Source organism: Cherax quadricarinatus, chromosome 91 (genome assembly GCF_038502225.1).
Source record: "Cherax quadricarinatus isolate ZL_2023a chromosome 91, ASM3850222v1, whole genome shotgun sequence".
Classification (NCBI taxonomy): Eukaryota; Metazoa; Arthropoda; class Malacostraca; order Decapoda; family Parastacidae; genus Cherax; species Cherax quadricarinatus.
In genome coordinates this window covers 11,201,900-11,226,315 of record NC_091382.1, presented here as the reverse complement: position 1 = coordinate 11,226,315, position 24,416 = coordinate 11,201,900, and the positions used below count along the sequence as shown (strand labels likewise).

General features: G+C 40.1%; 1 protein-coding gene across 8 annotated transcripts in view; it reads left to right on the top strand.

The window, feature by feature from the left end:
- Positions 1–24,416, top strand: part of LOC128704930 (unc-112-related protein) — a 452,607-nt gene that overhangs the window by 313,085 nt on the left and 115,106 nt on the right. For all 8 annotated transcript variants that reach the window (XM_070104385.1, XM_070104378.1, XM_070104383.1 and 5 more), the window contains 2 exons: positions 10,135–10,316; positions 17,339–17,549. In XM_070104385.1, coding sequence (XP_069960486.1) covers positions 10,135–10,316; positions 17,339–17,549 — 393 coding nt within the window. The remainder of the gene's footprint in view (positions 1–10,134; positions 10,317–17,338; positions 17,550–24,416) is intronic.

The window sequence follows — 24,416 nt, the reverse complement described above, 5'->3', positions numbered from 1 at the left end:
AGAGCAGTTTTACAGTCAAACAAAACAAATAGCAGTATCTTTTGCTGGGTATATATATTGCTACTTCTTAAAACCATACCCCCGGCCGGGATTGAACCCGCGGTCATAGAGCTAGAGTTCGTCACGGCCACGCTAGCTGGAGATTCGTCTGTAAAAACTTGCATTTGTGGTCACAGAGGTGCCTGTGCTAACTTTCCTATGGTGTAGAAATATACCTAGTTGGATGAATCTTATTGTGGCTAGCTGGTCTAGTGGTTAGCGCGACGGGCTGGAGTTTTGAGACTCTATGACCGCGGGTTCAATCCCGGCCGGGGGTATGGTTTATTTGCAATCGTGTCATTACGATTTCTTAAGTCTTGCTACTTCTTCTTACACTTAGGTCACGCTACACATGCATGTACACGTTTATGTACACACCCATCTAAGTTTTCTTTAATTTTATCTTAATAGTTCTTGTTTTTATTGCTTTTCCTTTCATATCCATGGGGAAGTGTAATAAGAATCTTTCCTCCATAAGCCATGCGTGTTGTAAAGGTCAACTAAAATACCAGGAGCAATGGGCTAGTAACCCCTTTTCCTGTATAGCTTATTAAAAAGAAAAAGAAGGAAACCTTCAAAGTGGGATGTTTGAATGTTCGTGGATATTGTGTGAATGATAAGAAAGAGATGATTGTGGATGTTATGAATGAAAAGAAGCTGGATGTCCTGGCTTTAAGTGAAACAAAGCTGAGGGGGGTGGGAGAATTTCAGTGGGGAGAAATAAATGGGGTTAGGTCAGGGGTTTCTTATAGTTAGAGATAAGGAAGGAGTAGCAATAATGTTGAAGGGTAAGTTATGGCAGGAAAAGAGGGAATATTAATGTATAAATTCAAGGATTATGTGGAGTAAAGTAAGGGTTGGATGTGAAAAGTGGGTTATAGAGAGAAGTGTAGAGGAGAGAGAGAGAGATTTTGGGAAATATTGTGTGGGTGAGGAGTTTTGAACCAAGTGAGAAAGTAATTGTGGTTGGGGATCTCAGTGCTAGAGTGGGCAAAAATGTTGTGGAGGGAGTAGTAGGTAAATTTGGGGTGCCAGGGGTAAATGAAAATGAGCAGCCTTTAATTGAACTATGTGTAGAAAGAGGTTTGGTAATAATACGTATTTTATGAAAAAGAGGATAAATAATTATACAAGGCTGATATAGCACATAATGATAGTAATTTGTCAGATTATGTATTGGTGGATAAAAGATTGACATGTAGGCTTCAGGATGTACATGTTTATAGAATCAATCGATCAAGTTTATTCTCTATAAGGATTACAATGCGGTGTTTACAGATTTTGGATATTGTGTGGTTCACATGTTTTAAAATACTAATTACAGAGTGGGCCACTAGGACACCTAGCATGGCTAGGCAATTCGGGCAGACTTAGATTAATTCAAATCTTTAAATTATTATAGATTATGGTATTTAGGCTAAGTGACTACATTATAGTTTGTAAGTTTAGCAATGTGAATGCTTTTGTTTTGGCACAATACATAGTGTCTATATTGGAGCATCATAGGCAAGCTTGTGACTAGTTAGGGTTCATTATTTTAAGATTCGTATTTCTGTGTTTATAGTCGATGGGTGAGTGAGTGTAAGTGTGAACCATCATGTGGTTTACATGTAGTTAGTTGACAGAGTGTATCAGGGAGATAAGATGTTTTCTAAATGTAGTTTTGAAAGTGATGAATGTGTCTGCAGTTCTAGAGTTTTCAGGTAGGGTGTTCCAGATTTTAGGCCCTTTGACACACATTGAATTTTTGTAAAGGTTTAGTCGGACACGGGGAATGTCATAGAGATGTTTGTGTCTGGTGTTATGCCTGTGGGTCCTGTCACAACTATCAAGAAAGCGTTGTAGCTCAAGGTTAATATTGGAATTTAAGGTCCTGTAGATGTAGATTGCACAGTAGTAAGTGTGGAAGTTCTGAACAGGGAGTAAGTTTAGATCTATGAAGAGTAAGGGGGGGGGGTGTTGCCAGGGATGGGATTTAGTGATTATTCTTACTGCGGCTTTTTGTTGGGTTATTATTGGCTTTAGATGTGTTGCTGCAGTTGATCCCCAAGCACAAATAACATAGGTGAGGTATGGATAAATGAGTGAATGGTATAGTGTGAGAAGGGCAGTTTGCGGCACGTAATGTTGTATCTTGGAGAGGATCCCCACCGTTTTGGATACTTTTTTTTTGTTATGTGTTGGATATGGGTGCTGAAATTTAGGTTGTTGTCAAGGTACAGACCTAGGAATTTGCCCTCATTGTGTATGACAATTAAAGTGTTGTCCATCTTAATGTTAAGGTGCGCAACACCTGCTCTGCTACCAAACATAATGTAGTAGGTTTTGTCAGTGTTAAGTGTAAGTTTATTGGCTGTCATCCAAGTCAGAATTTTGAGTAGCTCCTCGTTGACAATGGTGTTGAGGGTGGCAAGATCAGGGTGGGAGATGACGTAAGTCGTGTCGTCAGCAAAGAGAATGGGTTTCAGGTGTTGGGATACGTTTGGAAGATCATTAATGTAAATGAATAAGAGCTGGGGACCAAGGACACTTCCCTGCGGACTCAGTATCAAGTGGCCATGTTGATGAGGCTGTGTCTTTAATGGTGACATACTGATACCTATTAGTAAGGTAGGATTTGAAATATGCAAGTGCATGGCCTCTTATACCATAATGGTCAAGTTTGTGGAGTAGGATGCTGTGGTCTACTGTGTCAAACGCTTTTCTTAGGTCAATAAAAATTCCTAGCGGATATTCGCTATTTTCCAATGCTGTGTAAAGCAGATCTGGCATTTTTACAATTGCATCATTTACAATTGCATCATTAGTGTTTTTATTTTTCCTGAATCCAAATTGGCAGGGGTTGAGTATGTTTTGTGCCGTTATAAATGAATATAGTCTCCTGTGCATGAGTTTCTTGAAGATTTTAGATAGCAATGGTAAGTTTGATATTGGCCTATAGTTGTTTACATCTGTAGGGTCACCTCCTTTATGTATTGGTGTAACCCTTGCTGTCTTGAGTAGTGTCGGGAAAGTGCTAGTTTTTAGTGACTTGTTAAAAAGTAATGTAATAGCATGCGAAAGGACATGGGCCGCTCGCTTGTACAATAATGGTGGGACGTGAGACAGATTCCCTGAGTTATTTTTGAGTGACTTTATAATCGCGGTGACTTCCATGGGCTCAGTTGGTGCAAGATAGAAGGAATTTGGAAAATTCCCATCTAGGTAGTCCCCGGCACGGGTGTTGGTACGTGGGATTTTACTAGCGAGATGAGATCCTATGTTTGAGAAGAAGTCGTTTATCTTGTTAGCTGTATCAGTGGGATTCAGTGGTGTTTGATTAGGTTTAGTTCGGACAATATTCTTGACTTTTTTTTAGTTTGTGGGTCCCCAGAATCTGGGAAAGTGTTTTCCAGATCTTTTTTATATCTCCTCTTGTGTCAGTGAATCTGCTGGAGTAGTATAGTTGTTTGGCTTTTTTTATTAATTTGGTGAGAACTGATGAATATTGTTTAATTTTTTTTAACAAGTCGGCTGTCTCCCATCAAGGCAGGGTGACCCAAAAAGAAAGAAAATCCCCCAAAAGAAAATACTTTCATCATCATTCAACTCTTTCACTTCACTCACACATAATCACTGTTTTTGCAGAGGTGCTCAGAACACAACAGCTTAGAAGCATATATGTATAAAGATACACAACGTATCCCTCTAAACTGCCAATATCCCGAACCCCTCCTTTAGAGTGCAGGCATTGTACTTCCCATTTCCAGGACTCAAATCTGGCTATATAAAAATAACCGGTTTCCCTGAATCCCTTCATTAAACATTACCCTGCTCACACTCCAACAAATTGTTTAAGAATATCTTTGTGTATTAAGGCCTGTCTATATTGCTTTTCATATTGGTGTTTTTTATCAATGGATTTCAGAATGTTGCTGGTTAGCCATGGGCAACCGAGCCATTTATTCATGATCTGTTTCGTTTTTATAGGACAATGTTTGTTGTATAGTCTAAGTATTTTGTTAAGAAAAACGTCTGTCCAATCGTCAATACCATTGGCATTGTAGAATTCTGTAGGCCAGTCAACAGTCTCTAGGTCTGCTGTGAAATTTCTTATTGAGGTCTCGTCATGGAGTCTAAATGAAATTTTGTTGTATTCGACTGGTGACTTACTAATGTTAGTTAAGAGGAAGGTTGGGTAGTGGTCTGTAGTGCTGTCTGTGATTATCCCTGATTTAAGGGGGGCTAGTATATTGGCCCATATGTGGTCTATTATGGTTGCACTTGCCTCAGTCATCCTGGTTGGTTTAGTTATTGTTGGTATGAGAAGTGTGTTGTTCATATTGTTGATGAAATCAGTTACAGGCTGATCATCTGGTAGGCCGAGGTTGATGTTGAAGTCTTCAGCTAAGAGAAGGTGGTGCTTGTTCATTTTTCTGTTTGTTATTAATGCCTTTAGATTCTCACTGAAATTTGGGATGTTTGTGTGGGGTATCTGGTAAATGGCACTGATTGTTATAGGTGTCCTAAGGTTTTTTACAGTAAAATTAGAAAAAATGTATTCCCCATATTCATCACTAAAGCAAGTGGTGCCAATACAAGATAGTTGGTTAGAGTAATAGATTGCAATACCACCCCCAACTTGGTATGGTCTGCAGTTGTGGGTTGCTGTGTATCCTGGTATTGGGTAGATATCTATTGTGTCCTGCTTAAGCCAGGTCTCAGTAAGAATAATGCAGGAGAAGGGTGTCTTTAGCGACTCAAGGAGTGCCAGGAGGTCATCATAGTGTTTACTTAAGGACATGATGTTGTAGTTAAGAACTGATAGACTTTGAGCAGTATTCAGGATAGTGCTGGCTTGTGATGCTGTGTAATAAAAGCAGTTACTTTCCAATAAGTTTTGATTGTGTGTTAGATTATGGAGGTTTAGATCAGGGTCAATGTGATTATTCATCTTTTAGGTTTAAATAGTGGTTATTTATATCCAGTGAGTTCTAATACTGATATCTGTAGTAGTGGGAAGGTTGGACAAGTATATAGCTAAAGCACTTTGGTCATATAGAGTATAGTCACTAATAAACATAATGAAGTTGATATTGTCTGTGTGTTGTGCTAGAATGAGCTCAAGTACAACTAGGTATAAACTAATACTATAAAAATACAAATTACAAATAGCACCAGACTCGCTCTTATAATTGTGTTGTCTATGTATTGAGCTAGAATGAGCTAAAGTACAACTAGGTATAAACTAATAAGAATACAAGTTAAAATGGTACAAGACTTTCACTTGCAATTGCACTAAGGTCTAATATAAGTTGTTAACAAGAACAAGAGTATAACTAGATTGAAATTGACAAGATAAAATACACAAATTAATGTACCAAAAGAATAAAATAGAAAAATAAAAATGGCAATGACTTGGTTATAATATGATATTAAGATGGTACAAAGGATAATACAGTATAAAGGTTGGAGTTGAATATACAAACTTGAAAATTTGGCAACAAAAGGTTAAGAAAAGTATAAAATATTGATTAATGTACAAAAGTAAAGTTGACTGGTAGTAAATATGGTGTTTAATAAAATTGTAGTAAGTAATAATGATTACAAGAAATATTAATTAATAAAAATAAAATGAAAAAAGAAATGTTTATATCAAGTACTAAATTTTAAGAACAGTTATTTGGATTCAATATTGCAGTGGTAGTTATACTAGTGCTTAATTGGTAGTACAAGGTATTTAAGAGTAAGGAACTACTCCAAGATAGTAAATGTGGTGTTAAAACAGGTTATGGTTATTAAACAAGTAATGGTAACTAAAATAATGTCAAAAATCTTAAGAGTAAATTGTACTGATAGTAAAAAATGGGCAACGGATATATCAGATCATTATTTAGTTGTAGCTACAGTTAGAGTAAGAGGCAGATGGGAAAAGAGGAAAATGGCAACAACAAGTAAGAGAGAGGTGAAAGTTTATAATCTTAGGGAGGAGGAAGTTAGGGTGAGATATAAGCAACTATTGGCAAAAAAGTGGAGTAATTGTGGGTAGTGGATGGGTTGAAGAGGGATGGGATAATTTTAGAAATGCCATATTAGAATGTGGGGCAGAAGTTTGTGGTTATAGGAGGGTGGGTGCAGGAGGAAAGAGGAGTGATTGGTGGAATGATGAAGTAAAGGATGTGATAAAAGAGAAAAAGGTAGCTTATGAGAGGTTTTTACAAAGCAGAAGTGTTATAATAAGAGTAGAGTATATGGAGAGTAAAAGAAAGGTGAAGAGAGTGCAAAAGCAGAGCAGATGATAGAATGGGAGAGGCACTGTTGAGAAATTTTGACGAAAATAAGAAAAAAATTTGGAGCGAGTTAACACTTTGAGGGTCGACAGGCCCTCTCCGAAACTCGTTCTCAGGGTCGGCCAAATTTAAAAAAAAAAAAAATTATTTTCTCTTATGAAAAGATAGAGAATCTTTTCCCGATCATAAAGACATCAAAAGTTTGAAATTTGATAGAAAACTTACGGAATTATGCTCTCGCAAAGTTAGCGGTCTCAGCAATGTTTACGCATCGGCGATTTTGCCCACTTTGAGCCCCATTTTCGGCCAATTTCACTGTACTAGTCGACAAAAAACATGAATATTTCGCTAGAACTCCATTTTTTCTATCGAATGGGTGCAAGAAACAACCCATTTATGAAATTCAACTATCCAGTACAGTGGTCAGAATTTAGCAATTTTGCCAATTTCACACAAATTTCAAAAGATGCCAATTTCCGAATAGGGTCCAGAATAAACAAGAAAGACATTCCTGGCACTAAAATGACATTTCCTCTAGTCATTAGTCACGTCTCAAGGCCCCTCTTATATTCTTTTGCTTTCCACTTTGAATTTTTATTCTCACAAAAAATATAAGATTTACTGTTATGCAGACTACTGCATTAGTGTAAAAAATGGTATAAATATTATTGGTGCACTTGTGAAAGAATATTAGACTCACCAGTTGACGTGTATTGCACGCTTGGCACGATTTGTTTACTTTTGAAGTTTGGTAAAAATCGAACATTTCTGCTACTTTGAGCTCAATTTCAAGGCACCTTTCATTGTAAAACCAGTCAAAATCATCTCAATTTCTGTAATATGTCTTCCATTCTATAAAATGAGACCAAGAAAACTAGAATACAACAATAAATACCATACGAACATACACTGCAAAGTTGCTGATTTATTCAAAAAAAATGGTCAAAGTTTTTTTTTTCTCATTACCTGCTAGAAGCCTCTCGCACACAACAACCTCTCTAAGGCCGACCCCTACCCCGCCTTCCTTCCTGTGTGCTGATTAATCCCGCATTCCTAAAAAAAATTCTCTGGACTGTTTTTTTTTTCACCCATGCTTCATTTTTTGCTGCAGTGCACCACTCACTCATTTTCCCTCATCAATTCTATGATTTTTTTCATAGACTGTGCACACTGACCACATAGACCCATTCTTTCATATGAAGGCCTACCAGCTTTCTCCCACTAGATTTGAGGCCGCTAGAATTTATGCGTACTAGTACATTAAAAACCCCTACGCGTAAGACGTACTAGTACGACCAAAACCCTCAAAGGGTTAAACAAGTTAAGAAAGCCTAGGGAATGAATGGATTCATCAGTTAAAAAACAGAGTAGGGGAGTTAGTAGATGGGGAGCTGGTCTTGGGTAGATGGCAGGAATATTTTGAGGAACTTTTAAATGTCAATAACAAAAAAAGGCACAATACCGTGACTGGAACGATACACAGATAACCCGCATGTAGAAGCGAGGAGCTTATGACGATGTTTCGGCCTGACTTGGACCATTTACGAAGTCACAGTGTGACTTTGTAAATGGTCCAAGTCGGACCGAAACGTCGTCGTAAGCTCCTCTCTTCTATGTGCGGGTTATTTGTGTATTTTAAATGTCAATGAAGAAAGGGAGGCGGTAATTTCATGCACTGGCCAGGGAGGGGGGGTATAACATCTTTTGGGAGTGAAGAAGAGCAGGATGTGAGTGTGGGGGAGGTGCATGAGACATTACGTAGAATGAAAGGGGGTAAAGCAGCTGGAACTGATAGGGTCATGACACAAATGTTAAAAGCAAGTGAGAATATAGTGTTGGAGTGGCTGGTATTTTTGTTTAATAAATGTGTGAAAGAGAGGAAGGTACCTAGGGATTGGCAGAGAGCATGTATAGTTCCTTTATATAAAGGAAAGGGGGACAAAAGAGGTTGTAAAAATTATAGAGGAATAAGCCACCTATCAAGTGTGCTCGACCACTGTCAGTGCCACACTGACTAACAGACTGAGGGCCAGAAGCATGTTTTCACTGCTCAGTTAAGGCACATTCCATTTTAGTTTCAATCTTTGTGCAGCAACTTTAACTTTTTTTTTTTTTACCATCGCAGAGGCCCACCGAGGATTGGCCAAGTGCCTGTATGGCCAGTTTGCCTCTGGGACATGAAAAATCTTCCTGCCAGCTCCAACGCCTGATGGTGTTGTGACATTTGGTAGTGGTACAATATTACATTTGGTTTATGATACTTGGTGGCAAGGAAGCTGGTGGTGTTAGGGGTATTGGTGATGGCACATGTGGTTTTACAGGGCACCTGGATGAGTTAGGGCTGGTGGTGGTGTCATGGCAACTTGTAGTGTTTGTGGAGCAATAGATTGTGGCACTTCAGCTCCTGCTGGTATATTACTAAGAATAACATCAGCACAATCGCTTTTGCTGTTATTTTATTTTCACTCCATTTTTCTTCCTCATCTCCGTTATCAGAAGATTTTCCATAGAATAATGAAACGACAAATGAGGCATTACTACACCTTCTCTGATGGCAGATGGGTTTATGCTTAATAGTCTAATATAAAATTGTTCTTTTTACATTTACCAATTAATACAGTGAAGGGATTACTAGCCCCTTGCTCCCTGCATTTTAGCCACCTCTTACAACACGTATGGCTTAGGAAGGAAGAATTCTTCTCCACTTCCCCATGGAGGTGGGAAGTACAAGGCCTGCACTCGAAATTGTAATAACACAATAGGAAACAAAGGACAGAATGGGTGGAGATTTGAACCCATGGCAAGTGAGACCTAAAACTCCAGGCCAGTGTGTAAGCCACTGGGCCAGCTGGCTACAGTGGCTTACACATTGGCCTGGAGTTTACCACTCACTCATCAAGGGTTTAGACTACCATTTTGTGTTGACAGTGATGGAGTGATGGTGAAAGTGTTCCTTCTTTTACAGGTCACCCTACCTCAGTGGGAGATGGCCAGTTTGTTAAAAAAAAGTTTAATGTCTGAATCAACACTTTTGAACTTATAATTGCATTTCTGTCCACTGTTGTTACACAGACTACTCAGTTCAGTCATTCTCCCTTCAGTCTTCATGTAGCAATGACACAATTGGAGGGACTGTTATTCATGTATTGGCAGAATAAGATGAAGTCCAGCCTTCTTGTACATCTGGTCCCAATCCTTTCCTGAATCTAACTGATCGACCTATGGCCCAGCTGGGCGCTGTTCAGGTCAGAGTCACGTGACACTAGAGTAACGGACAGAGAGGCCCACATAGGGGTGGCACATGGTGTATACCACACAAGTATAGCATCCACTGGCAGTGGATGCTACAGCTATATCTCGTGTTAGACACCACCACTTAGAGTGGTGCTGTGAGTAATCTGCTTTCCTTCAGAACCAGAGAAATCCTTTTCAGAATTCCATTCCTCACTGTTGCTGGTTAATCCAGCCCATAGAAAGTTTGTGATTTCATTCAATTTTTTTTTTTTTGAAGGCAAATTTGTTAAAAGCATTTTTTGAGGTAAATACAACTAGGTGTACTGCATGTATTGGATATTCGGCTGCTCTGATGCAGGCATACTTTGGAAACAATTTAAGAGTTCATTGTGTAGCATATAGTGCTATGGTTAGAGTATGTATTCACCTAGTGTGCATTTATGTCCATACACAATAAACAGGAGTGTTGGGTAGAATTGTTTAGCTATTAATCTTTTTGTTTAGAGCCTGATTTATTTCCTAAAAATTGGGATTCTGATGATAACTGTACTGGTTAATAAAAAAAAAAATCATAAAATTATGTTCTTGACAGGGTGGAACATGGAGATTCAACAGCAATGGTGTGGGAAGCCACAACAGCACCATGGACAGCATTGATGGAGCTGATGATCTGAGCTCATCTCTTGCCAACTCTCCGATGCTTCCATCAGAAGAGGCACGCAACTCGCTCCTTCGCCCTAAATCTCTCCTTGAAAGAGCTCGTATAAATGTTGGGTTAGTGTTTTGATAATTTATTTTCAATGTTTCAGTTACATTTTATTTCCACTTATTTAATTTCAAGATTATAATTTCTTTAGAGCAAATTAACAGCTTACTGTAAACTGCACATTCAGTTGCTACATAACCATTACACCATGATTAACTTGTGTGTCCTCTTACTACCTTTCTCTGTAAATGCCTATATTTTTGTCCTGTTGCATGCAGGATATTTTCCCTCCCATATGCCTTGGGCCACCAGTAACCTCATAGACATGTATCATATATAGTTCAAGAATAAAAAGGCACAATACCATGAGTGGAATAATATACAGATAACCAGCACACAGTAGAAAGAAACTTATGATGACGTTTCGGTCCAACTTGGGCCATTAACTAGTTAAATGACAAACTAATGGTCCAAGTCGGACCAAAACATCACCATAAGTTTCTTTCTCCTATGTGTGGGTTATTTATGTAGTGTAGCATATAATTACTCTCTCCTGTGTTTATCATTCCATTTTTTTATTTTTTCATCACCCCATCTCATGCCTGGATATTAATCATGGCATTAAAAGAGGGATTTTAGTATTGGTAAGGTGCCAAGAAGTTTAAGCATGAAACTATGCCTCTAGTGAAGAAATCCAATGCTGCATATGTTATGGAGACAGCATGTGCTCTTGGTGTTAGAACATGAATGATTCGTTCAATTTGAGACAGTGAAAGCTTGTGTAATGAGTAACCCTGATTGGGACCTACTGAAAAAATGGAACAGAGAATGCAAATAAGACTGAAATAATTTCTCAATCTGTGAATTCAGCAGAAAATAAAGGAAAGTGCTCCATTTACTTTGCTTATTGTAAGGGAGAAAACCCTATAGCACTGCAAAACAGCGTGTGTCAGGACGAAAGCTGCACATTTACTTCAGGAGGGAGCTGGACAGATACCTAAAGTCAACGCCGGATCAGCTGGGCTGTGGTTTGTATGTTGGACTATATGCAACTAGTAGTTACAGCTTGGTTGATTAGGCCCTGATCCACTGGGAGGCATGGTCATAGACCTGGCCACAGGGATGTTGATCCCTGGAATACCCTCCAGGTAGACTCCAGGTAACTGCATACCGCAAAGTTCATTGGGAAAAGTGCCTTTGCTAACCCTATGGCTGTAGGGGATTTTCCTCATGAGCTGCAAGAATTTATTTCTGAGGGTGGCACATGCCTGAACAAGTGTTGAGTGTTGATGAGACAGGATTACACTGGTAGAAAATGTTTTCATCAAGCAAGACAAAAGTGCACCTGGATTCAAGGCACAGAGAATTGTGTGAGCTCACTTCTGGTGATTATATTTGCAAGCTTGTGTTTCTTTATCACTCCAGGAATTCCTGTGCTTCTATATCATTCCAAGAATCCCTGTACTTTATTACTCCCAGAATCCCCATGCTTTTTTATTGCTCCAAAAATACTCAGGCTTCTTTACCACTTTTAGAATTTCTGTGCTTTTAAACTGAAAGACACAAGCACTTTGCCTGTCATTTGGTAGTCTAACCCAATAGCATGAATGAGTGAGGCCTTGTTTATCGAGTGGCTCAAATAGTTTATTCCTTCAGTCAGGATGTAACTGGTCATAACGAACTGTTCATTCAGGGTTCTCGTCTCTCTGGATAATTTCTGTAGTAATCCTTAACTCTTGCAGAATTTGCATCTAAATGTGAAGGTTTTGTTTTTACCACTAAGTATGATTATCTTTGTTACAGCAACTGGATCAAAGAGTTGTTGAGACATTTAGGTACAGCCAACTCATGGATGGGCTCCAAGAGTAGAAAGACTCTCGGATCTCATCAAAGGTATATAGACAAGCAGGTTGGTGCAGAAACTCCTCACAACAATGGATGCTGACCCAGACCTTGGAGTGCTTGAGTTCTGGCATAAATTTAACATTGCAGGTGCAATACCTGTCAAAATTGCATGAGATGACAAGCTTCAGTCAATAATAAATTCAAATTGGGGACAACGATTGCCTAGTGTGGTGAATAATTTCACAGGTTTTTTCCTCAGTAGAGAGTCAGGTTCAGGAAGCTGTTAATCTTGGCAAGGAGGGTGCCAAGTGAGGGCTGTGAAGTTATACAACCAGAAGATGTGCAAGAACCCTTACAGGATGATAATGGTGAAGAAAAAACTGCGGTAGAAATGTTGGAGTAGCTCAGTTCCCAGATGGAAGGGAGGCAGATAACAGAAGAGGAAAAACTGGAACTTAAGCAGTTGATACTCAAGACACATGCAAGACACTGCATATATTAATAGCCAGCTTACAGTCTTTTTTATTGAGAAGAGCCCTGGTACATCTAGAAGCAATGTCTGAAGCAGTCCTCCAAATTGAAAACAGGTTATAGGATTTTGTTCAATATGTGCTCACTGCATTTCCCATGCCCAAATTGCAGGTAGTAGGTTGGTAGACAGCAACCACCCAGGGAAGTACTAGCGTCCTGCCAGATGACTGTGAAACAGAAACCTGTAACTGTTTTGCATGATGGTAGGATTGCTGGTTTCTTTTTCTGTCTCATGAACATGCTAGATAACAGGGATATCTTGCTACTCCTACTTACACTTTGGTCACACTTCACAGACACGCACATGCATATATATATACATACATCTAGGTTTTTCCCCTTTTTCTAAATAGCTCTTGTTCTTCTTTATTTCTTCTATTGTCCATGGGGAAGTGGAAAAGAATCTTTCCTCCGTAAGCTATGCGTGTCGTATGAGGCGACTAAAATGCCGGGAGCAATGGGCTAGTAACCCCTTCTCCTGTAGACATTTACTAAAAAAGAGAAGAAGAAAAACTTTATAAAACTGGGATGCTTGAATGTGCGTGGATGTAGTGCGGATGACAAGAAACAGATGATTGCTGATGTTATGAATGAAAAGAAGTTGGATGTCCTGGCCCTTAGCGAAACAAAGCTGAAGGGGGTAGGGAAGTTTTGGTGGGGGGAAATAAATGGGATTAAATCTGGAGTATCTGAGAGAGTTAGAGCAAAGGAAGGGGTAGCCGTAATGTTGAAGGATCAGTTATGGAAGGAGAAAAGAGAATATGAATGTGTAAATTCAAGAATTATGTGGATTAAAGTAAAGGTTGGATGTGAAAAGTGGGTCATAATAAGCGTGTATGCACCTGGAGAAGAGAGGAATGTAGAGGAGAGAGAGAGATTTTGGGAGATGTTAAGTGAATGTATAGGAGCCTTTGAACCAAGTGAGAGAGTAATTGTGGTAGGGGATCTGAATGCTAAAGTAGGAGAAACTTTTAGAGAGGGTGTGGTAGGTAAGTTTGGGGTGCCAGGTGTAAATGATGATGGGAGCCCTTTGATTGAACTTTGTATAGAAAGGGGTTTAGTTATAGGTAATACATATTTTAAGAAAAAGAGGATAAATAAGTATACAAGATATGATGTAGGGCGAAATGACAGTAGTTTGTTGGATTATGTATTGGTAGATAAAAGACTGTTGAGTAGACTTCAGGATGTACATGTTTATAGAGGGGCCACAGATATATCAGATCACTTTCTAGTTGTAGCTACACTGAGAGTAAAAGGTAGATGGGATACAAGGAGAATAGAAGCATCAGGGAAGAGAGAGGTGAAGGTTTATAAACTAAAAGAGGAGGCAGTTAGGGTAAGATATAAACAGCTATTGGAGGATAGATGGGCTAATGAGAGCATAGGCAATGGGGTCGAAGAGGTATGGGGTAGGTTTAAAAATGTAGTGTTAGAGTGTTCAGCAGAAGTTTGTGGTTACAGGAACGTGGGTGCGGGAGGGAAGAGGAGCGATTGGTGGAATGATGATGTAAAGAGAGCAGTAAGGGAGAAAAAGTTAGCATATGAGAAGTTTTTACAAAGTAGAAGTGATGCAAGGAGGGAAGAGTATATGGAGAAAAAGAGAGAGGTTAAGAGAGTGGTGAAGCAATGTAAAAAGAGAGCAAATGAGAGAGTGGGTGAGATGTTATCAACAAATTTTGTTGAAAATAAGAAAAAGCTTTGGAGTGAGATTAACAAGTTAAGGAAGCCTAGAGAACAAATGGATTTGTCAGTTAAAAATAGAAGAGGAGAGTTATTAAATGGAGAGTTAGAGGTATTGGGAAGATGGAGGGAATATTTTGAGGAATTGTTAAATGTTGATGAAGATAGGGAAGCTGTGATTTCGTGTATAGGGCAAGGAGGAATAACATCTTGTAGGAGTGAGGAAGAGCCACTTGTGAGTGTGGGGGAAGTTCGTGAGGCAGTAGGTAAAATGAAAGGGGGTAAGGCAGCCGGGATTGATGGGATAAAGATAGAAATGTTAAAAGAAGGTGGGGATATAGTTTTGGAGTGGTTGGTGCAATTATTTAATAAATGTATGGAAGAGGGTAAGGTACCTAGGGATTGGCAGAGAGCATGCATAGCTCCTTTGTATAAAGGCAAAGGGGACAAAAGAGAGTGCGAAAATTATAGGGGGATAAGTCTGTTGAGTATACCTGGTAAAGTGTATGGTAGAGGTATTATTAAAAGAATTAAGAGTAAGACGGAGAATAGGATAGCAGATGAACAAGGAGGCTTTAAGAAAGGTAGGGGGTGTGTGGACCAGGTGTTTACAGTGAAACATATAAGTGAACAATATTTAGATAAGGCTAAAGAGGTCTTTGTGGCATTTATGGATTTGGAAAAGGCGTGTGACAGGGTGGATAGGGGGGCATTGTGGCAGATGTTGCAGGTGTATGGTGTAGGAGGTAGGTTACTGAAAGCAGTGAAGAGTTTTTACGAGGATAGTGAGGCTCAAGTTAGAGTATGTAGGAAAGAGGGAAATTATTTCCCAGTAAAAGTAGGCCTTAGACAAGGATGTGTGATGTCACCATGGTTGTTTAATATATTTATAGATGGGGTTGTAAGAGAAGTAAATGCGAGGGTCTTGACAAAAGGCGTGGAGTTAAAAGATAAAGAATCACACATAAAGTGGGAGTTGTCACAGTTTCTCTTTGCTGATGACACTGTGCTTTTGGGAGATTCTGAAGAGAAGTTGCAGAGATTGGTGGATGAATTTGGTAGGTTGTGCAAAAGAAGAAAATTAAAAGTGAATACAGGAAAGAGTAAGGTTATGAGGATAACAAAAAGATTAGGTGATGAAAGATTGGATATCAGATTGGAGGGAGAGAGTATGGAGGAGGTGAATGTATTCAGATATTTGGGAGTGGACGTGTCAGCGGATCGGTCTATGAAAGATGAGGTGAATCATAGAATTGATGAGGGGAAAAGGGTGAGTGGTGCACTCAGGAGTCTGTGGAGACAAAGAACTTTGTCCTTGGAGGCAAAGAGGGGAATGTATGAGAGTATAGTTTTACCAATGCTCTTATATGGGTGTGAAGCATGTTGCAGCGAGGAGAAGGCTGGAGGCAGTGGAGATGTCATGTCTGAGGGCAATGTGTGGTGTGAATATAATGCAGAGAATTCGTGGTTTGGAAGTTAGGAGGAGGTGCGGGATTACCAAAACTGTTGTCCAGAGGGCTGAGGAAGGGTTGTTGAGGTGGTTCGGACATGTAGAGAGAATGGAGCGAAACAAAGTGACTTCAAGATTGTATCAGTCTGTAGTGGAAGGAAGGCGGGGTAGGGGTCGGCCTAGGAAAGGTTGGAGGGAGTGGGTAAAGGAGGTTTTGTGTGCGAGGGGCTTGGACTTCCAGCAGGCATGCGTGAGCGTGTTTGATAGGAGTGAATGGAGACTAATGGTTTTTAATACTTGACGTGCTGTTGGAGTGTGAGCAAAGTAACATTTATGAAGGGGTTCAGGGAAACCGGCAGGCCAGACTTGAGTCCTGGAGATGGGAAGTACAGTGCCTGCACTCTGAAGGAGGGGTGTTAATGTTGCAGTTTAAAAACTGTAGTGTAAAGCACCCTTCTGGCAAGACAATGATGGAGTGAATGATGGTGGAAGTTTTTCTTTTTCTGGCCACCCTGCCTTGGTGGGAATCGGCCAGTGTGATAATAATAATAATAAAAAAAATTGCTTTTCTGTCTATTTATTTTTTTAACACACTGGCCATATACCACCGAGGTGGGGGAGGCCCAAGAAAAAAAGATGATACACCTTCACCCTCTTTAGTTCAGTGATTGTCTTGGGCTCTGGTGGCCTGGTGGTTAACGCTCTCGCTTCACATGGTGAGGGCCTGGGTTCGATTCCCAGCCAGAGTAGAAACATTGGACGTGTTTCTTTCCACCTGTTGTCTATGTTCCCCATCAGTAAAATGGGTACCTGGGTGTTAGTCGACTGGTGTGGGTCGCATCCTGGGACACTGACCTAAGGAGGCCTGGTCACAGACCGGGCTGCGGGGGCGTTGACCCCCGGAACTCTCTCCAGGTAAACTCCAGGTAAGTGTAAATATTATTGAGATTTGTGAATTTATTAAGCAGAGATGGCCTCTGAAACAAAATGTTTTCTTCCTCATTTCTACAGCTATATTAGATGATGTAAAAGGGAGAAATTAACAGTGGAGTTTTTTGGCATTGACAGTTATGATATATGTATTGTATTTCTGCTAATAGACTTGCAGCATTCTGCTCAAAATGTTCTCCATATTAGTGGCTTTATGTGCCTAGCAATATTTTATTATGTGTAGAGTACATTAGCTGTATACTGCAGAAAAGAAATAAATTATTTATATTTGTATGAAAAAAAAAAAAATTGTATGCATCTCCATGGGGAAGTGGAAAAGAATTCTTCCTCTGTAAGCCATGTGTGTTGTAAGAGGCAACTAAAATGTGGGGAGCAAAGGGCTGGTAACCCCTTCTCTTGTGTATATTGCTAAATTTCAAAAGAAAAACTTATGTTTTTCTTTTTGGGCCACCCTGTCTCAGTGGGATATGGCCGGTGTTTCGAAAGAAAGAGTTGTATCTATGTAGTGCTGTATCTTAAAGGTTTTTCTTCAGTTTTTTTGTTTCTGGCACTTAATTTCTACATTTACTGTGTTTTAATTATTGACATCCTTTTTAAGTTTTGCATTCACATTTCTTTATTAACTTTCAGATGGCTCGATTCATCACTCTCAATAATGGAACAAGGTATACGAGACTTTGATACACTCTTACTTCGTTTCAAGTTTTTCTCCTTTTATGATTTAAACCCCAAATATGATGCAGTCCGCATTAACCTGATCTTTGAACAGGCCAAGTGGGCCATTATGAATGAAGAAATTGATTGTACTGAGGAGGAGATGCTAATGTTTGCTGCTCTTCAGGTTAGTGTACAATATAATTTTTTTTTTTTAACACATCAGCTATTTCCCACTGAGGCAAGTTGACCCAAAAAGAAAGAAAAAAAAACTTTAGTCATTCAACACTTTTACTGTCATTCATACATAATTACTGTCTTTGCAGAGGCGCTCAGATACAACAGTTTAGATGTCCCTCCTAACTGCCAATATCCTAAACCTCTCTTTTAACCCTTAAACTGTCCAAACGTAGATCTATGTTCAATTACGTAGCACTACGAGCATAGATCTACTTTTTTTTTACATAAGAAAGCATGTAAAATCGAACATACATCTACATTCGGAGCGCGACGTGAGTGAACGTAGATCTATATTTGGACAGTTTAAGGGTTTAATTGCAGGCATTGTACTTCCCATTTCCAGGGAACAATATAATTGTTGTAGGTAAATAAGGTAACTCCATGGGGAAGTGGAGAAGAATCCTTCCTCAGTAATGCATGCATGTCGTAAGAGGCAACAAAAATGCTGGGAGCAAGGAGTTAGTAACCCCTTCTGTTTAAATTACTAAATGTAAAAAGAAGAAAAACTTCATTTCTTCTTTTTAGGGTCACCCTGCCTCGGTTCATTGTTAATTAACACTACAGTAATGATAAATTATTTCATTCAAATGTCTTTCAAAACTGTGTGCCATTGTGAATAAATCTAGTTATGTTAGGAGTGACATCTAAGCTGCTGTATCTGAGTGCCTCTGCAGAGACAGTGATTATGTACAAATGATGGTGAAAGTGTTGAACAGTGATGAAAGTTTTTTTTTTCTTTCTTTTTGGTTCACTCTGCCTCGATGGGGGACAGATGTGTTAAAAAGTAATAATAAGAATGTATCAAGAATATGTATGATGAAAGAGTGGGTGGAAATCAGAACTAAAAGGGTAGAGAAATAAGACAAACTTGCTGCTGCAAATAACCCCACTTAACTCATTCACTATTGGAAAAACTTCAAGAAGGTGGCTGGAGGCAGTGGAGATGTCGAGTCAAAGGGTAATGTGTGGTGTAAATATTATACAGAGTATTCATAGTTTGGAAATTAGGAGGAGGTGTGGAATTACTAAAATTATTATTGAGAGGTCTGAGGAGGGGTTGTTGAGGTGGTTTGGTCATTTAGAGAGGTTGGAACAAAATAGGATGAGTTGGAGGGTGTATAAATTTGTAGTGAAGGGGAGGAAAGGTAGAGGTCATTCCAGAAAAGGATGGATTGAGGGGGTGAAAGAAGTTTAGCATGCATGGGGCTTGGACATGCTGCTGACATGTGTGAGCATGTTAGATATACTGTAATTGAATGGGGACTAATGGTTTTTGAGACTTGATGAGCTAGTGTGAGCAAGGTAATATTTTGTGAAGGGATTCAGGGAAACCAGTTAGCCAGACTTGAGTCCTGGAGGTGGGAAGTACAATGCCTGCACCTTAAAGGAGGATACCTTTGATATACCTTTGAAGAGTTTCGAGAGTTTGTCTACTCTGAGCCTGGCCATGGGCTAGGCTCATCTGGTGCTTGCCTGGCCAACCAGGCTGTTGCTGCTGGAGACCTGCTGCCCCACATATCCATCACAGCCTGGTTGATCTGGCATCTGGTGAAGATACTTGTCTAGTTTCCTCCTGAAGGCTTCTACACTTGTTCCAGCAGTGTTTCTGATATCTTCTGGTAAAATGTTGAAAAGTCTGGGACCCCGGATGTTGATACAGTGTTCCCTTATTGTCCCCACTGCACCCCTGCTCCTCACTGGGTTTATTTTACACTTCCTCCCATATCTCTCACTCCAATATATTGTTATGGCAGTGTGCAGATTTGGGACCAAGCCCTCGAGTACCTTCCAGGTATATATTATCATGTACCTCTCTCTCCTCCACTCCAATGAGTACATGTTCAAGACTTGCAGGCGTTCCCAGTAGTTTAGGTGCTTTACTGGCTCAGTGTGAGCCGTAAATGATCTCTGTATTTTTTCCAGCTCCAATATTTCTCCTGCCTTGAACAGGGCTGTCAGCACAGAGCAATATTCTGAGTGAGGGAGCACTAGCGATTTGAAGAGTGTCACCATCGGCATTATTTCCCCTTGTTTTGAAAGTTCTCAATATCCACCCCGTCATCTTCCTGGCTGTCATGATCTTTGTCTTGTTATGGTCTTTAAAAGAAAGGTCCGTTGACATAATTTTTCCTAGGTCTTTTACGTGTTCCTTACGTTCTATTTGGTGACCCTCTTGAGTTTTGTATATAGTGCTCCTTTTGAGTTCTTCACTTTTTCCATACCTAAGCAGCTGGAACTTACCACCATTGAACGTCATGTTGTTCTCCACTGCCCACTGGAAAACTCTGTTTATGTCTTCCTGTACTTTTTCAGTGTCCTCTACCGTAGTGACTTTCATGCTTATTTTAGTGTCATCTGCAAATGATGATGCAAAAGTGTGCTGGGTGTTTTTGTCTATGTCTGCTATGAGGATGAGGAACAGCAGAGGTGCCAGGACAGTGCCCTGGGGCAGTGAGCTTTTGACCTCGCTGATGCTGGATCTTGGCCTGTTTGGGATATTGGCTGTTTGGAGTGACACCTAAACTTTCACATCTGGGTGCCTCTGCAAAGGTAGTGATGTTATTTGAATGATGGTAAAAGTTTTGAATGATGGTGAAAAAAAAATCCATTGAGAACGTTTTATTGGAGCATCACATATGCACAAACAGCATTTTTACAAAGAGTGAACAACATATATTAACCTTCTCTTCATCAAAAAACAGAAAGAAGAAATTATTAATGAATAAGCAGAATGTTTGCTATCGAGGTTGAGGGACTGGTCACTTGAGACTTCTTCATATCTTCAACCATCTCAAAGTAATTATTCTATCTATTGGGTTGATAAAGCCATTGATTGGCAAGACATCTCTGGGATAAAGATAGCCTGGTGGTGTACATGTCTTATTCACCGGAAAGGAGAAGTAAAACATCTAGTGACGTGTACTTCATTAATTTTTTTTTTTCAGGCACTGATAGAGGAAGATTTCTTACAGATTTTCCGTACAGTACTTGTGCCATTAGTGTGATGTTGAAGAAAATTCAGCCTTTTAAATTCCAAGCTAGCAATAGGATGCTTGAAAACAAGCTCATTGGTTTTTTACCTAGACCCCAAATGGTTTGCTTCTCCAGAAATTTCAATAATATTGCTATTAGAGCAATATTTATGGAAATAAAGCCACATATACTCAGGAGATGGTGATAATATTCATACACTGAGCACTTATCACTGCACCTGGTTTCTCGCTTGCATCAGTCTTATGTAAAATAGCCTATTTTATGTCGAAACTGATGGTCATCCTCTTGCGTCTTCAAAAGACTGCAGTCCTTAGTTACTTTATACTGTTATGGATCTTGAGCAATTTTTTTTTTTTCCAACAAGTCGATCATCTCCCACCGATGCAGGGTGACCCAAAAAGAAAGAAAATCCCCCCAAATAAAGTACTTTCATCATCATTCGACACTTTCACCTCACTCACACATAATCACTGTCTTTGCAGAGGCGCTCAGATGTGACAGTTCAGAAGTCCCTCCAAACTGTCAGTATCCCAGACCCCTCCTTTAAAGTGCAGGCATTGCACATCCCATTTCCAGGACTCAAGTCCGGCTAACTGGTTTCCCTAAATCCCTTCACTAAATATTACCTTGCTCACACTCCAACAGCTTCTCAGGTCCCAAAAACATTCGTCTCCATTCACTCCTATCTAACACGCTTGATGGATGTCTAAACCCCTCGCCCACATAACCTTTACCCCCTCCCTCCAACCTTTTTGAGGATGACCCCTCTCTCTCCTTCCTTCCCCTACAGATTTTTACGCTCTCCAAGTCATTCTAGTTTGATCCATTCTCTCTAAATGGCCAAATGACCTCAACAACCCCTCTTCAGCCCTGTGACTAATACTTTTAATAACTCCACACCTCCTAATTTCCATACTCTGAATTCTCTGCATAATATTTACACCACACGTTGTCCTTAGACACGGCATCTCCACCGCCTCCAACTGCCTCTTCGCTGCAGTATTTACAACCCAAGCTTCACACCCATGTAAGAGTGTTGGTACCACTATATTTTCATACATTCCCTTCTTTGCCTCAACAGATAATGTTTTTTGTCTCCACAGATACCTCAACGCACCACTCGCCTTTTTTTTTTCCTTCATCAGTTCTATGGTTAACCTTATCTTTCATATACCCATCCGCTGACAAGTCATCTCCCAAATCGCCGGGTCACCATCTGGAGAAGACCCGGGCCGGAAGTACCGGCGAATCAACACACTCACTTCTTCCATACTCCCTCTCTACAATGTGATATCCAATTAATTTCTTTATCTAAATCGTTTGATACCCTCATCACCTTACTCTTATCTATATTCACTTTAAACTTTCTGCCTTTACACACCTTCCCATACTTGTCCACTAACCTTTGCAACTTTTCTTTAGAATCTCTCATAAGCACAGTATCATCAGCAAAAAGTAACTGTGTCAACTCCCATTTTGTACTTTATTCCCCATAATTTAATCCCACCCCTCTCCCCAACACCCTAGTATTTATTTCTTTTACAACCCCCATCTATAAATATATTAAACAACCATGGTAACATTACACATCCCTGTCTAAGACCTACTTTTACTGGGAACTAATCTTACTCTCTCCTACGTGCCCTAACCTGAGCCTCACTGTCCTCATAAAAACTCTTTACAGCATTTAGTAACTTACCACCTATTCCATATACTTGCAACATCTGTCACATTGCTCCTCTATCCACTCTATCATATTCCTTTTCTAAATCCATAAATGCAATGAAAACTTCTGTATCTTTATCTAAATACTGTTCACATATATGCTTCAATGTAAACACTCTACCTACACATCCCCTACCCACTCTAAAGCCTCCTTGCTGATCTGCAGTCCTACTCTCTATCCTACCTCTATTTCTTTCAATAATAACCCTACTGTACACTTTTCCTGGTATACTCAGTAAACTTATTCCCCTATAATTTTTACAGTCTCTTTTGTCCCCCTTCCCTTTATATAAAGGAACTATACACGCTCTCTGCCAATCTCTAGGTACCTTCCCCTCTTTCATACATTTATTAAACAAAAATACCAACCACTCCAACTTAATATCCCCCCATGCTTTTAACATTTCTGTCATGATTTCGTCAGTTCCAGCTGCTGTACCCCCTTTCATTCTACATAATGCCTCTCGCATCTCCCCAACACTCACATCCTGCTCTTCTTCACTCCAATTATGTGGGTAAATTTTACAGGCAGTGTCCTGAAATAACCTTTCACTCTCATATTGGCAAGCTAAGAGCTGTTACCTACATCAGCTCATTTGAAAGCATTTTTATTGTTATGAGACATACAATTAGAGAACAGGATGAAGTTGGAGCCATCTGTGGGCCAGCATTTTCATTTGATCAACTGACTTTATCTCGTTGACATCATTATGCTGTACGAATGTGTTCCATACTCGAGTCATCCTGGGTATATAGGATCTCAGATGGAGTGAAGTTCTGGAGAAGGGTACAGCCAGAGTGAAGTTGCTGCTTTCTGCCCGTCTTGTTTTATAGAATCTTGCTTCACGCTGTCCTCAAAGTGGATCCAAGTGTGGTACTTTGACAATATTGGCCTTGTACATAACAGTAAGGCCACCCACATCCCTCCTATGTTGAAGGCTCTGCTGAAATGACAGATCTATCCAGGATGGGTCCAGGCGAGAGATGAGACGTCTTGCTCTGTTCTCTACTCTGTCAAGCAGTCGCAGATGAGAGGGGGGGCAGGCAAACCAAGAAAGTGGAGCATACTCAAGGTGCGAGCGTACTTATGCCTCGTACAGAATCTTGCATCACCTACTGTCAAGTAGATGCGAGATATGGCGAAGTGCTGTAAGCTTCCTGGCTGCCTTGTTTGCAAGATTTACATCATGGTTCTTCATGGTTAGTTTGGAGTCAAATTTCACCCCAAGGATATCAACTTCTTCTCCAGGTGCCAGCACCCTCCCATTCATCCTTGCTACTGCACCAGCATTACCATCATGGTGCCTAGAGATGATCATCATTTGCGTTTTCTCAGGTGCAAATGTTACTTGCCATCTATTTCCCCAAGCTGATATAGCTCTCAGCTGGTGATTGATGTAGCTTAGAGCAGCTGGCATTTCTTCTCTTGGATAAGTGAATGTCAGTGTGCAGTCGTCTGCATATGCATGTGATTCTGGGATGAGATGAAGAAGGTCGTTGAAGTAGACATTCCAATGGTCCCAGCACGCTTCCTTGTGGAACACTTGCCCCAATAGGATGTCTTGCTGATTCCGTTCCATTGAGAACTACACTTAGAAATCTACCATGAAGGTAATCACTGAGGAGACATGGCGTAGAGCCTGCAATTCCCAGTGCTTGAAGTTTTGCTAAGAGGCCCTGGTGCCACACCTGGTTGAAAATGCCAGCAATGTCCAGTGCTACCACACAGCTGACTTTGGATTCATGCAGTGACTGGTGCCACTTAGTGGAGAGGTTTAACAACAGATCAGCAGCAGAGTAACCTTTCCTGAAGCCATATTGACGATCACAAAGTAGTGAGTGATGGTCAAAAAACTCTGTCATTTGTCTTGAGATTGTCTCAAGGATCTTACCAGTGATTGACAGGAGTGACACTGGTCTGTAGTTGCTGATTTCTGCTCTGCTCTTCTTTTTGTGAACAGGGACTACACTTGCCTCTTTCCATAGAGAGAGCCATTTACACTGTACTAGGCAGTGCTGAAAGATGCGAGTTAGAGGTGCTGCTAGCTGGTCTGCACATCTCAGCAATCTTGGGCTCAACTTGTCTGGGCCCACA